A 15,530-nucleotide genomic window follows, 5' to 3' on the forward strand; every position below is an offset into this window, starting at 1 on the left:
CCCTAGTATGAACTCGGTTACCAACAATTTCAAAACATGCATGTTCCGAGTTCAAAACCAACCTTCACCGACACTACTATGAACTCGGCCCCTAACACTTCCAAAACATGCCTGTACTAACTTTGAAACCACCATCGGTGAAAACTTCACCGACCTTAGTATGGACTCTACACCTACCGATTCCAAAACATGCATGTTCCGAGTTCAAAACCAACCTTCACCGACACTAGTATGAACTCGGCTACCAACAATTCCAAAAACATGCATGTTCCGAGTTCAAAACCAACCTTCACCGACACTAGTATGAACTCGGCTACCAACAATTCCCAAACATGCATGTAACAACTTTCCAACCTGCCTCAGTGCTAACAAAATTCCCCGACCCTAGTATGAACTCGACTGCCATCAATTCCTAAACATCCATGTACCAACTTTGTAACCTACCTCGGTGAAAACTTCACCGACCTTAGTTTAACTCTACCTAACAATTCCAATGATGCATATACGAACTTTGTAACCTGCCTCGGTGAAAACACCCCCGTCCCTAGTCTGAACTCGGTTACCAACAATTTCAAAACATGCATGCTCCGAGTTCAAAACCAACCTTCACCGACACTAGTATGAACTCGGCTACCAACAATTCCTAAACATGCATGTACCAACTTTGCAACCTGCCTCGGTGTTAACAAAAACTCCCCTGACCCTAGTATGAACTCGGTTACCAACAATTTCAAAACATACATGTTCCGAGATCAAAACCAACCTTCACCGACACTAGTATGAACTCGGCTACCATCAATTCCTAAACATACATGTGCCAACTTTGCAACCTGGCTCAGTGTTAGCAAAACTCCCCGACCCTAGTATGGACTCTACACCTACCGATTCCAAAACATGCATGTTCCGAGTTCAAAACCAACCTCGGTGAAAACTTCACCGACCTTAGTTTAACTCTCCCTAACAATTCCAAAACATGCATGGTCTAGATTCGAACCCTGCCTCGGTGAAAACGTCACCGACTCGTGTATAAAATCTGTCCCAACCAACTCCAAACCTTCCCTGGGCACCCGAATAAAAATAACTCACCCAGCCCCTTAATCAATAAAAATTATTGATTTGTACTTTAGAGTGATTAGATTGAATGATATGTATGCTAACGTCATATCATATTTAGTTTTTACGTCATTATTTTGGTGAACTTTAAATGTAGACATTTTAAACGGTGTGTCATTTGACACGACGTACTATAACGTTGTTGTTTTTTAAAACTTGAAGTTTATAATCTTAAGCAACTTTTTACTAAGGTGATCAAAAATTAAGATGACAATGTAAGATATAGAAAAAGAAAATACATTGAGTGGTAAAAAATAAAAAAATTGTCCTTAGACGTAATGTATTGATTTTTAAAACTTGAAGTTTATAATCTTAAGCAAATTTACCACCACCTTACCACCACCTTACCACCACCTTACCACCTTACCACCACCTAAGGTGATCAAAAATTAAGATGACAATGTAAGATATAGAAAAAGAAAATACATTGAGTGGTAAAAAATAAAAAAAAATTGTCCTTAGACGTAATGTATTGATTTTTAAAACTTGAAGTTTATAATCTTAAGCAAATTTACCACCACCTTACCACCACCTTACCACCACCTTACCACCTTACCACCACCTAAGGTGATCAAAAAAAATTAAGATGACAATGTAAGATATAGAAAAAGAAAATACATTGAGTGGAAAAAATAAAAAATTGTCATTAGACGTAATGTATTATGTATAAGTAAACTTTCTTAAAAATTAAAGAAGTTCAAGTCAAAAAGAAGATTGATGAAAACTGTAATACTAAAGCGAACATGAGAAGGTAATCTGCTGCAAGATTAAAATATATATTTTGTTAACCCTTGTCTTCCTAAATTATTTTTTAACTTTTTAAAGAAATTGACTGTTTAGTTAAGGATTCTGACGCGAATTTTTTCACAAGGGACGATACTCGTGTCTGTAGACAAGGCTGTTCTAATTTTAGAACAGTTGTCTTTCCTCTCGTTTCTCTATTAGGGAAGCCGTAAGGGGAAGACACGCGACACGTCTTTTAAAATGTAAACAAGCGTGCACGGGGTGCACTTAAAATAAACCCCGCTGCGACAATTGTTAAATTTATCTGGCTCAGTGTGGTCAAATGGTGGTCAGATCAAAAGAAAATCGGAACGGTCATAAAAAAACTTAATTACTTTTCCAGACTTGTAAAAAACATGTCTACCCACGTATACCTACGTACCAACGCACCAAGTCGCCCTGTCGCCCATTAAAAAACACGAACCTACCGAGACTTCGTTTCGTCTCAAAACCTGACTTAACGGTGGTTGAAAGAAAATTCCGACCCTTAAATATATTTTTGTTTTCGCTGACCCTCGCTATAAGCGAATAGTTACAACCAATGTCCTTACTCGGCGTAATTACAGCACCAGCTGTTACGTGATGGCTTCTCACTCTAGTAACCGAGCGGGGAAAAATCAATTAAAGTGGTACAGCTGTTACCACACTTAACGCGGAGAGGCACTTAATGTACGTCGTTAATCATCATGACCTATCAAACCGCTCGGGGGAAACTCAGTGAAGCATAACAAAAATTTAATTAGGTGGGACATCATGTTGTGATGGCCCAGTGGGTGCGATCAATACGTAACAGGTGTTACATGCCTGGTTAATGGATGTTATTCACAAAGTACACGCTAACGCACCCCTACCTTCAAACCCCATCATTACTCCCCCTCTCATCCACCAACACCCCTATCCGTTTACTATTAAACATACATACAATCAAATAAACAGTGTCTTTTATTTTAAATACCATACATCAAAGAAAAGAAATATATCAAATAAATAAATAAACAAAAGTAATTAAAATCAAATTACGTAACTAGTTAATAATAATTTAACTAATTATAAAATAAAATTAAATTAAAAATAAACAAAATAAAAATAATTAAAAAGTAAACAAATAATCAAATTACGTAACTCGTTAATAAAAATTACAAAACAAAATAAATAAACAAAGTATTTAAATTCATTAAAATCAAACAAATAATTAAATTATGTAAGTTTTTAAAACTTGAAGTTTATAATCTTAAGCAAATTTACCACCACCTTACCACTACTACCTTACCACCACCTTACCACCACCTTACCACCACCTTACCACCACCTTACCACCACCTTACCACCACCTTACCACCACCCGCTTGGTAACATCTGTCGCCACACTTAACGCTGGCTTTGCTTTAATTACCATACCCCCCGGTGGGATCGCTTCGCGAACCCACATAAATCATCATGACCTATCAAACCGAGTGGGGAAAAACCCACGATGCATAACAAAATTAATTAGGTGTGATGGCCGGTGGGTGCGATCGATATGAACTTGGCCCTTGTACGGTGCTTGATAAGAACAAAGGATTGCGGATCGATACGTGCCGGGTGCCATTAGCGAGTAACAGGTGTTGTTAATCGTTCTCTTTAATGAATGTTCTATGTTTGTAACGTTCGTTGTGGCGGAGAATTTAACCTGTTTTTTGTACACGGTCGTTGTAGGGGAGAATTTAAAACATACATACAACCAATTAAACAAACCAACAAATTAAACAACAAAGAAAAGAAATATATCAAATAAATAAATTAAACAAAGTAATTAAAATCAAATTACGTAACTAGTTAATAATAATTTAACTAATTATAAAATAAAATAAAATTAAAAATAAACAAAATAAAAATAATTAAAAAGTAAACAAATAATCAAATTACGTAACTCGTCAATAAAAATAATTAAAAAGTAAACAAATAATCAAATTACGTAACTCGTTAATAAAAATTACACAATATAAACAAAGTAATTAAATTAAACAACAAGTAAACAAACAAATTAAACAAAATAAAAATACAATCAAAGTAATTAAATTACGTAACTCGATAATAAAAATTAATTAAAAATTTAAAAACTCATTAAAACTAATTAAAAAATACATTAAAATTACGTAACTAGGTCAAAAAATTAATTAAAATTTTAAAAACTCATTAAAACTAATTAAAAACGCATTAAAATTACGTAACTAGGTCAATGATTACGTCACAAGGTCACTGATTACGTCACATGGTCATTGATTACGTCACAAGATCGGTGATTACGTCACGAGGTCACCGGTGGTGACCTTCAAACAAACCAACAAATTAAACAACAAAGTAAACAAATAATCAAATTACGTAACTAATTAAAAACTAATTAAAATTTAAAAATTAAATTCAAACTCATTAAAAAACTCATTAAAATTACGTAACTCGTCAATAAAAATTACACAATATAAACAAAGTAATTAAATTAAACAACAAGTAAACAAACAAATTAAACAAAATAAAAATACAATCAAAGTAATTAAATTACGTAACTCGATAATAAAAATTAATTAAAAATTTAAAAACTCCGTAACTCGTTAATAAAAATTACACAATATAAACAAAGTAATTAAATTATAAAATTACGTAACTAGGTCAAAAAATTAATTAAAATTTTAAAAACTCATTAAACCTAATTAAAAACCCGTTAAAATTACGTAACTAGGTCATGGAGTATTTTACTATATGTCTTTGCGCCACCCTAGGGAGTATTTTGCTATATGTCATTGTTCCTGCGGCCACGAGTATTTTGCTATATAACCTTTGCGCCACCCAAATGCGACCCAAAAGGGACCTAATATACTACTTGTAGCTAGCGTAAAAATCGTCTCGGATTGTTTTTGTGTGGTAAAAAGCTAGTAGCCTTGAGCGACACAAAATGAACATGATTGATAGTAACAACATATCGAATAGCACCAATCCCAACTGTTATCGAAAACGTGACGACTCAGAACGTAGACATTTACGTGACAGATGTAGGATTTTGGTTAGGTTTTTTTTTTATTAATGTGGAACCAGGGGAGGCAACTATGTAAAAGGGAGATAACCTCACTGTTTATGTAATAAAGTGAGATAATTGTGAGGTCAGGGGAACTCACTCTTCTGTATTAGTATTATATTTATATTGTTATCTTGAGTGATGTCCCTTGTCATTGTACTTCCTTCCGTCCTCTCTCTTACCAACATGGCCGTCTGTACATAATAAAGACTGTTATATACAACCACAGGCTTCTGTCGTCAATCTATTATAACTGGCGACGAAGGATAAACATCTACTAGAAAGAGCACCTACTTACGCAAAAAAGAGGTTTGCTAGAGCTTATTAGCTAATTATTTCTAGAATTATGGCGCTGTATGGCCAAATAAAAGAATTTGATGCGAATGATGAAATCATTCAAGATTACCTAGAGAGGTTAAGCTTTTACCTAGAAGCTAACAACGTGACGATAGAAGCCAAAAAGAGAGCTGTTTTGTTAACAGTCATAGGGCCTCAACAATTTAGGCTACTAAAGGACTTATGCGCTCCAGCTAGTCTAAATACCAAGAGCTTTAACGAGCTGAGCAAATTGCTAACAGACCACCATGCGCCTGTACCATCAAAGTTTCTATGTCGAGCTAGATTTGACAGTAGGACTCGTCAACCAAACGAGTCAATATCAGAATATGTTGCTGCTTTACGTCATTTAAGTGAATTTTGTGAATTTGGAGAAACGCTGTCTGACAGATTATGTGAAAAGTTTGTGACAGGTGTAAACAGCCCTGATATTCAAAGAAAGTTGCTGCTCGAGTCAGATCTAAAATTGGAAAAAGCAATACAACTCGCAACTTCAATCCAGCAGTCATCAGATGCGGCGAGATCTTTAGCACCTTCAGAGATCCATGCAGTAAACAGCAGGTTAGTCAATAAACATCAACCCCATCAGAGCATTCCAACTTATGCTAAACAGCCTGCTCGTTCAAATCCTAGATCTAAATCTAGTAATAATTATCAAAAATGTCATCGATGCAAAGGTCCCCATGCATCTCATCGGTGCAAGTTCAAGTCTGCAACTTGTTATAAGTGCAGTGAGCAAGGTCACATTGCTAAGGCCTGCTTTGCAAAGTCTTCGTCTGTTGCTAAATCTAGCCAGTCAAGACAGTACCGCAGCCAAAAGCAGCACTATGTTAACTCTCACCAAGACTACCTAACCCAACCAATGAACCACTCTACCTGTGAAAATGCTCAAACTGATTCGCAGCCGGATTTCAACCTGTTCTCTGTGAAATCAATAAGTCATGCTCCCATCAATGTACCAGTTTATATCAACGGTAAGAGCATCAGCTTCCAACTGGACACTGGAGCATCTCTAACAGTCATAACAAAGAAAGATTTTGACGCTGTCATAGGAGGATCAGTGCCTCTACAGCCATGTCACAAGTGTCTAACAACATACACTGGTGACAATGTTCCGGTAATAGGAGAGTGTATGGTTCATGTAAGTTATAATGGTCAAAGTGTTAAACTTCCTCTTCTTGTGGTTGAAGGAAATGGTCCGCCATTATTAGGTAGGAACTGGTTAAGTGATCTTAAGTTAAATTGGGAGAGTATTTGTTCATTGAAGAATGTAAAAGAATCTAGTCTTACTTCACTAGATAGAGTTATATCTGAAAATAAAAGTGTTTTTAGTAATCCAGGATTACTAAATGATAGAACAGTGAAGTTAAGCATTAAAGACACAAATCCAAGATACTGCAAAGCTAGAGTTCCACCTTATGCAATGAGGAATAAAATTGAAAATGAGCTAAGTAGATTGGAATCTAATGGCATCATAAAGAAGGTAGACTATTCCGATTGGGCGACACCCATTGTGCCAGTGTTAAAGAAGGATGGTTCTATAAGAATTTGTGGAGATTATAAAACTACACTGAATAAGCAAATAGAGCTAAATAGGTACCCTATACCTAACATTGAGGAAATTTCTTTGAATTTGGCAGGAGGAGACAAATTCACTGAATTAGACTTTAGTCATGCTTACACTCAACTAGAACTGCATCCAGATTCAAAAGTCTATACGACAATAAACACACATAAAGGACTCTACCAATATGAAAGACTATGTTTTGGCATATCATCCAGCCCTGGAATTTTCCAAGCTGTCATGGACAGTATTTTTAAGGATATTCCAAATGTTTGTGTGTACTTTGACAATGTGTACATAACTGGTAAGAATGACACTGAACATCTTAAAACACTTGATAAAGTATTAAAAATTGTTGGTGAAAAAGGTTTAAAGATAAACAAAGATAAATGTCAATTCATGTTGACAGAAATTAGTTTTCTTGGTTATATATTAAGCAAGCAAGGTATCAGACCTCAACCTGAGAAAACAAAAGCCATTAAAGAAGCACCCAAAAAGCACTATCAGATTACCTGAGGAAATTGATCAATCAAAGAAATCTATGCCAGTTAAGGATCTGAATAATAGCATAATACTTTCAGATGCCAATTCAAAAAGTAAATCATGACAGAACACCCATTGAAAGAGAATTTGGTATTAATGAGAATGTGTATCTAAGAAACTATGGGAGAAAGGAAAAATGGATACCAGGTCAAATTGTTCAATGTAAAGGACCTGTGTCTTATAAAGTTAAAAATAACTTGTGCAGATAATAAGTGTGAATCTGCCAATCCCACCAAATCAAAAGCCACTGAGAAGGTCAAGCAGGACAATCAAAGTCCCAAATAAGTTAGACCTATGATTTTAAAGGTCAAAAGGACTTTGACATCATTGTTTTGTATCTTGATTATGTTGTGGCATATTGTGCATTGTTTGTAAGGATGTAATCTACCATAATGTTCATGTTACAATATAATTGGTGATTTTAGGATACCATCAATTGTTCTATTGAGAGATGTGTTGTTGTGTTCTAAGGGTAAAGGGATGTAATAAAGTGAGATAATTGTGAGGTCAGGGGAACTCACTCTTCTGTATTAGTATTATATTTATATTGTTATCTTGAGTGATGTCCCTTGTCATTGTACTTCCTTCCGTCCTCTCTCTTACCAACATGGCCGTCTGTACATAATAAAGACTGTTATATACAACCACAGGCTTCTGTCGTCAATCTATTATAGTTTACATTCAGCAACTGGCCCTTGATTCTTCCGCTGCTTGAATAGCCTGCCCCTTTGTTCTCTATTTATAACCATATCGTCTCGTTTGTCATCAGCAGATATCGAAAAACAGAAGCTTTTGTTGTAGCCGAAATCGAATACAGGAGAGTTGTATTTTGTTTACTGAGGGGGGCGAGTGTTTAAAATTTGTTTTTTGGGCTATCTCCACCGCACATGTCGGAACTCTGGCGATGAGCGCTCCCAGAGTTGAGATAATACATGAGATGTTTTTTGTTTTGTTTCGTAGAATTCCTGACCTGGCATTTGAGTCATGCTTTTTGATTCCGTATTTTTTTTTTTTTTTTGCTGTGTGTGCGTCATGGTGGAGGGCGAGAGATAACAAACTTTGTTTTATTTTGTCTGTGAGGCCATTGGGTCCACGCCCAGCAAGGCTGGTGGGTGGAATCTTCGTGTCATACGCAGGTTTGTGGAAAAAGGGATTGGAAGGGGTGCGTTAATACAGCATCATTAGAGTAAGTTGATGGATACAAGGGTATCGTCAGAATGGGTGGGTGGACACATGCTAAGTCGGTGTGGGCGGATATTCAATTACCATTGGTTTTTGTGGGGGAAGGCACGTTTTGTTAAAGGCCATATTACACGGCGCACCCATTGTTAATTCCGAGTTGAAAAAATTTATCAAATTCTTTTATGTAAAAATAGCCGAGATCTAGGTTGCTGATTTACAAAAGTAAGGCCTTACATGCTAGCAGTTACATTTTAAAATTCCCTCTAATAGCACCCCAATCACACCATTAAACCATCCATTTATATTCATGTAAGCATACCATATGTACATCTAATTAAACACTCATTACGTTTCTATGTACCCCTGATCATCCCTGATCAGTGGCGTAGGCAGGGGTGGGGGTTAGGGGGTTATAACCCCCCATAGATCCTGCAAATCGAAAGTTTGAGGGGGGGGGGTGCAAATCGAAAGTTTGTCCCCGGGTAAAAATTGGACCCCCCCCCCCCTTGAGATGATCCTGGCTACGCCACTGTCCCTGATGAACCCTAAGTATTCATCTAATATGAATCAGGAGTGGAGCCCTTTAGACTAAAAGACTGCAATTTCTGTTTTTATTTCAGAAATTTGTGCAACCGAAGTATCATCAGTTAGGACTATACCCTCAAAGGTTCACGATGCATGGGTAACCAATGATCTCTTTATCGGAATTCCTGGCACGATCTCCATAGCGGATTTCGCTGGAGTATAAATCGTGTCCGGATGCAACAGGATATATATATTCTTATGACATATGTATACAGTAAAGCTGATACAATCCTCACATACCCCTTATTTCATCCCGATCACTCCTTATACACACAGGAGCACTTTAATACAAAAGAAAGTCACTGGAGCTTCCTCAAATACAGCTCTCCAGTAACGGGGTGTACTCCAATAAAAACCCTATGCAACCGGTTGCATTTTAATGCAAACCAACAGCACCTTCAATGACCCCCCCCCCTCCAAGTTCTCCCTAACACCACTCCCCTTCAACTTCTCCCTAATACCACCCCCCCCCCCCCTCTTCAACTTCTCCATAATACCACTCCCTTTCAACTTCTCCCTAATACCATCCCCCCTTCAACTTCTCCCTAATACCACCCCCTCCAACTTCTCCCTAATACCACCCCCTCCAACTTCTCCCTAATACCACAACCTCCAACTTCTCCCTAATACCCCCCCCCCTCCAACTTCTCCCTAATACCCCCCTCCAACGTCTCCCTAATAAACCCCTCCTCCAACTTCTCCCTAATACCCCCCCCCCCTCCAACTTCTCCCTAATACACCCCCTCCAACTTCTCCCCAATACCACCCCCTCCAACGTTTCCCTAAAACCACCCCCCCCCCCCTCCAACTTCTCCCTAATACCCCCCTCCAACCTTTCCCTAACCCCCCCCCCAACTTAAATGACCACGACTAGAGTACTCACCAAACAGCTCATAATCCAAGTGACTCACTCCGACCTCCGGCACCAACAAGATGGCGGCGTCACGTCCACTACCACTTGACCGCTTGTCGTCCAGTGGTTCCAGAGCCTTGTGCTCACCCTGAACCCACGTGACCAACAAAGCCGCCAGCACCACTATCTGCCCACCACTCACACCCCGCCTCACCCTATTTGATGCTGCCATTATACCGTACACATTGGTCAGCTGCATCTCCTACAAATTGTCAACTTGATAAATGTTCTTTCAATTTTGATCTTAACTTTGCGGTATATGAACATGAATACGTAAGTCTAGATGTCTAGTTCACAAGATAATATTCCAATTCATGAAGTCGTAGCAAGCACCGATATGAATAAAAACGTGAACAGTCTAAACATGAAGCTGTTTCCCGTTCAATCTTGAAATAGCCAAGAGTGAAACGACTTGAATCCTTGCTGATGTTTGTACCATAGTTTCCTGGGTTGTAAACTTATGCTGCCTTGTCGAGTATTGTACCATTATTTTCTGGGCTATAACTAGAACCTAATGCTACCTAGCCGTGTATTGTACCATAATTTCCTGGGTTGTAACCTAATGCTGCCTAGCCGAGTATTGTACCATTATTTAATGTTACCTAATTGAAAGACGCTCTGTCATCTGAAACGAAAAATGTCAATATTTAAACAGAGACATGATAGACCAACGGTATCAAACTAGGCGGAATGTTATCTTAGGATACTTGAAGAACTGTTAGTTCAAGTATTCTTCAACACTAGTTTATGATCTATTAACGTGATTACTTTATATTCCCAAAGTCTACTTGAGCAGTAGGTTTATGATCTGGAAATTTTTTTTATCAATATTTTAAGACCTATTATAATGGCTACTTTATATTAAGACAGTCACATTGATTAATTTAATATTGTATCAGGTTTTCTAAAAAAAAAGATGATTTTAAAAATTTGCCTTTTTAAAATTAGCTGACATAATTTCTTTTGTTTTTTTATCTGTGTTCATAATTTTTTAGGGATTATTATTTATGAGCTCTAGGCCTACACCATATTTTTATGATCCTCAAAATTCTTATCTTGGAATATATTTTTATGACGTATTACAACACTATTATGTTAATAACAGCAGAGCTGTTTGAAAGTAAGGCGGAAAAAGTCTTGTTTAAAAATAGTATCAGTGTGTAATTTGCTAAGTCAGAGGGCCAAAACGTTTTTCGTTAAGTCGGTAGAGCAAAGAAAAATTTTGCTAAAGAAGAAAATGTTCGCAAAGTCAGTAGGCTTAAAGAAGAAAATGTTCGCAAAGTCAGTAGGGCAAAGAAATGTTGGCTAAGTCAGAGGGCAAGATATAACCCTATAGCCAGCTAATCATATTAGCCTATGAATACTAAAATCATTCATCCCAACACACTACTTTCAACTGAAAGATTAGAGCAAAATAAAACGTTCAGCAGATAAGACTACGGACAAACTACAGACAAACTGCAGACAAACTGCAGACAAACTGCAGACAAACGACCGACAAACACGACCAGATTCCAGCAATACAAACAGCTTTCAACCAATACATGAACAGATTAAGTGGGACAGTTTTAGATAAATGTGGGCAAACATCGCTTCATACGTAAAGTCAATTAAACATGACAAGACTAAACAATCTAAACCAATCCAGGATTTTTATAAACACTCACTAAGTTTAATTATTTAAAATTTTGAAACATAAAATGTGTTTTGAGTTGTCATTTTGGCTAATCAATACGGGGAATATCATGAATGGAAAGGGTTTCAGATACAAATATATCGAAGTTCAAAAGTGTTTTCTCTTTCAGAGAATGTAATTAATAGTAATAAGAGTAATTCTAATTAATTGAGCATGGGTCTCTGGGACCCATGACACAAGAACATAAATATACAACTTGAGATTTTACGAGAAAAACGAATATGTCCACAATTTGAAATTAAACATTTAACATTAAAGTAGAACCTTCACTTTAATGTAATTATGTGAATCTTGGAATAGTAAAGAGATACTAGGGAGACGAGGATACTTACACAATAAGACAATAGGATAGTAGAGAAACCATTGAGAGATACTAACGAGATCTTAGAGAGACTGGGATAATTATACAATATCTGTGACAATAGGATAGTAGAGAAACCATTGAGATACTAACGAGGTCTTAGAAAGACTGGGATAATTACATAATATCATAGACAATAGGATAGTTAGAAACCTTGAAAATATAGGAACAAGGCCTTGGGGAGGCTGGGATTGTAACTAGTCCTTAAAAACACTAATGTACTATCGACAAATTTCACACACATACTATATCACATACGGTTATGTTCAGCGATTAGAATAAATAAGTCCAAATATCCACACAATTACTCAAACAATGAACACGTCAATGATGAGTAGATCCAGAAATAAATAAATTGTGCAACGCGATTTCTTCCGTGCGTAAACTGTACCACACACCATAAAAAAACAATTCACCTTACTCAGGGGACAGCATTCAGTAGATCTCACTCAAGGGAGATAACTCAAGGCAAGCGAACGCAGGCGACAGGAAACAGCTGAGCCGATATAGGTCAACAGCGGTTTTAAATTATCATGTAATTAATAACATCCACAGTTGGCGTATCGAATTTGGAGCCTCGCACACGAAACCCGTCCGTTCTAAACACGTTCGGATACACGCAGACTATTTTAATTGAGGTATAAATACTGTGTTCCTTTTACTCTACTCCCACTCAATGCAAAAGTCAGAGCTACACATGATAAATATACAGCGTACGTAGCGTAGTATTTTATATTCAATACGTTTCTGCTCTCTATGAGTCTCAGTAGGGGGTGCCGGTAGCCGAGTATAAGCGGTGATCGCGTACCCTGGCGCACAGGTTGTGCGCAGCGCGGAGCCGCAGGTTGTGATTAAAAATAAACAAAGCGCGCTAGGTGGCGGATGTACTCAGTCCAGGGGAGGCGACTTTATCGTAAGGGGAGATGACTATCGCAGGTGTTGTACAAATCGTACTCAGATTTTTACAAATGTATAAATATAATTCTCTCTCTCTCTCTCTCGCTCTCTCTTCTTTCTCTCTCTCTCTCTCTATATATATATATATAGGCCTACATATAAATATATATATACATACATATATATATATAAATAAATAAATAAATATATATATATATAAATATATATATATATATATATATATATATATATATATATATATATATATATATATATATATATATATATATATATATATATACTAGTATATATAGCCTATATATAAGCATATATATAAATAAAGATATATATATATACATACATATTATACATGTATATTCTAGCATATATAGCCTATATATAAGCATATATAGCCTATATATAAGCATATATATATATATATATATATATATATGCAATGAGTGGAATATAGAGCATTTATATCGATTACTTAAAGAATGATTCAGTGTAGATGTCATTGAGTACATGTTATGTGTCACTTGAAAGTTCATTAGTGCACACACCTGTTGCTGTGTTGTGAGTAATGGTTGCAGCTCACACAGAAGAATGCACATCATTAGACTTGTAAGTTGTCATAGAGCTCGCCCAGGAATTAGTTTGTTTTGCAGTTTATGTCTGTCTGACATTTTTTTCACAGATATAAGACAATTGTTGGTGGGAGGGGTGTGTGAAAATCGTTTAAAATCATTAAAAGATTGTTGACGTTATTTGTGTGTGACACGAGATACTACGCTTACAATGAGAATGCATAAGTTATTTTAAATATCCACGTATAATGACACAAGTGTACCAATCATACAAGGATATTTGAAAGAATAACTGCATTCGCGTGATATTAGGTACAAGTTGTAATTAATTAGATAATTAAAGTTACTATCCAAGTATAAATTTTTGCTAACGACAACGTCATGGATCCTTAACCACCGTAGTAATTATTAATTAAAGCAACGTAGCTACTAATTAGCTGATATCCGGTTTAACGGGAAACTACAATTATAATGGACGGTTACGGTGATTTGAGATGCCTCACAGAAGCAGAGCTATAGCTCTGATAGCTGGCGAGTGACTAAAAACGTGTTTGCTCACCTCTGATGCACGGGCACAAGTCAACTCACACTTGATGAGAATTATGCTGCCCTCAACAGACGACACAGTAAAAGATATACAATCCTAGCCTTATCCTATATCAGATAAGACGGTCAAGAAAGACTTATCCTATTTTTATCCTATAATATAGCATTATTCAGTAAAGTCTTATCTTAGCATTATCTATATCACACGCGAGTGGACACCAACGAACTCTCATAGCCCTATTCCATACCACACAGAGATAATTAGTAATACATTATCACACAGAAATAATTAGTAATACATGACCACACAGAGAAAGTTAGTAATACATAACCATAAAGAGATAGCTAGTAATACATTACCACACAGACATAGTTAGTAATACATTACCACTCAGAGATAATTAGTAATACATTACCACTCAGAGATAGTAATACATTACCACACAGATATAGTAAGTAATACATTACCACACAGAGATAATATTAAATAATCCTTTCTCTTTCCTATATCAGAAAACACTGACTACGACCAGTTCAGTTAACCTCGTCTTATCTTTGATTATACATCCCTGGCTAGTGAGCAATGATGTGCATCGATGTATATCATAATACACTGCAATATTCAACAAGTTGGTGCAGCTTCAAATACACAACACAACACGTTATTTTTATTATTCTTAGAAAAAAACACATTACAATATTCCACTGTGTAACATTCAACACGTCTGTTTTGCTCCCTGCACGTTCATAACACCAACACACCTTTGGTACTAACACAACAACAACACACTCTGATTCTTAGAATCAACACACCGCAGTACGTCACCGTGTCATATTCAACACGACGGTGCTTCTACTAACACAATCACAACACCAACACTTTCTTAGAAGCAACACACCGCATTACGCCACCGTGTTGCATTCTACTAGTCGCGACTATCGGCCGTACACGGCATTTATCATATTAACCACCATGACGCCGCCGTATGTGACTCATGGTGCGACGGTTCTCACTGACGTCGCGTCAGCAATGCTAGTCTGGCACAATGATGTAGTCCCAGAACTGCGCTGCCCCTCTGCAGATATTTATTTATCGCAGGGAGTCTCAAATATTTACTTCTAAAGCACTGAACAAGTTTTAAGTATGAATTTACATCTCTCTCTCTCTCTCTCTCTCTCTCTCTCTCTCTCTCTCTCTCTCTCTATATATATATATATATATATATATATATATATATATATATACATATATATATATATATATATATATATATATATATAAGGAAATATGTGTCTCATTCAAACATATCTGGAGACATTGTTCTTTTTTTACCTTCAACCAATCATTTATCGACTAAGTAAAATGGCATCTAAG

General features: G+C 36.5%; 1 protein-coding gene across 1 annotated transcript in view; it reads right to left on the bottom strand.

The window, feature by feature from the left end:
* Positions 1-10,615, bottom strand: part of LOC131940024 (uncharacterized) — a 61,766-nt gene extending 51,151 nt beyond the window's left edge. Inside the window, exon 1 of the mRNA XM_059298601.1 lies at positions 10,039-10,615. Within this exon, the coding sequence (XP_059154584.1) occupies positions 10,039-10,267 (229 nt within the window). The 5' untranslated portion in view covers positions 10,268-10,615. The remainder of the gene's footprint in view (positions 1-10,038) is intronic.
* Positions 10,616-15,530: the final 4,915 nt, after the last annotated feature.

This window comes from Physella acuta, unplaced genomic scaffold, assembly GCF_028476545.2.
Source record: "Physella acuta isolate Inbredline_101_S28 unplaced genomic scaffold, ASM2847654v3 ptg000006l, whole genome shotgun sequence".
NCBI classification, from domain to species: domain Eukaryota; kingdom Metazoa; phylum Mollusca; class Gastropoda; family Physidae; genus Physella; species Physella acuta.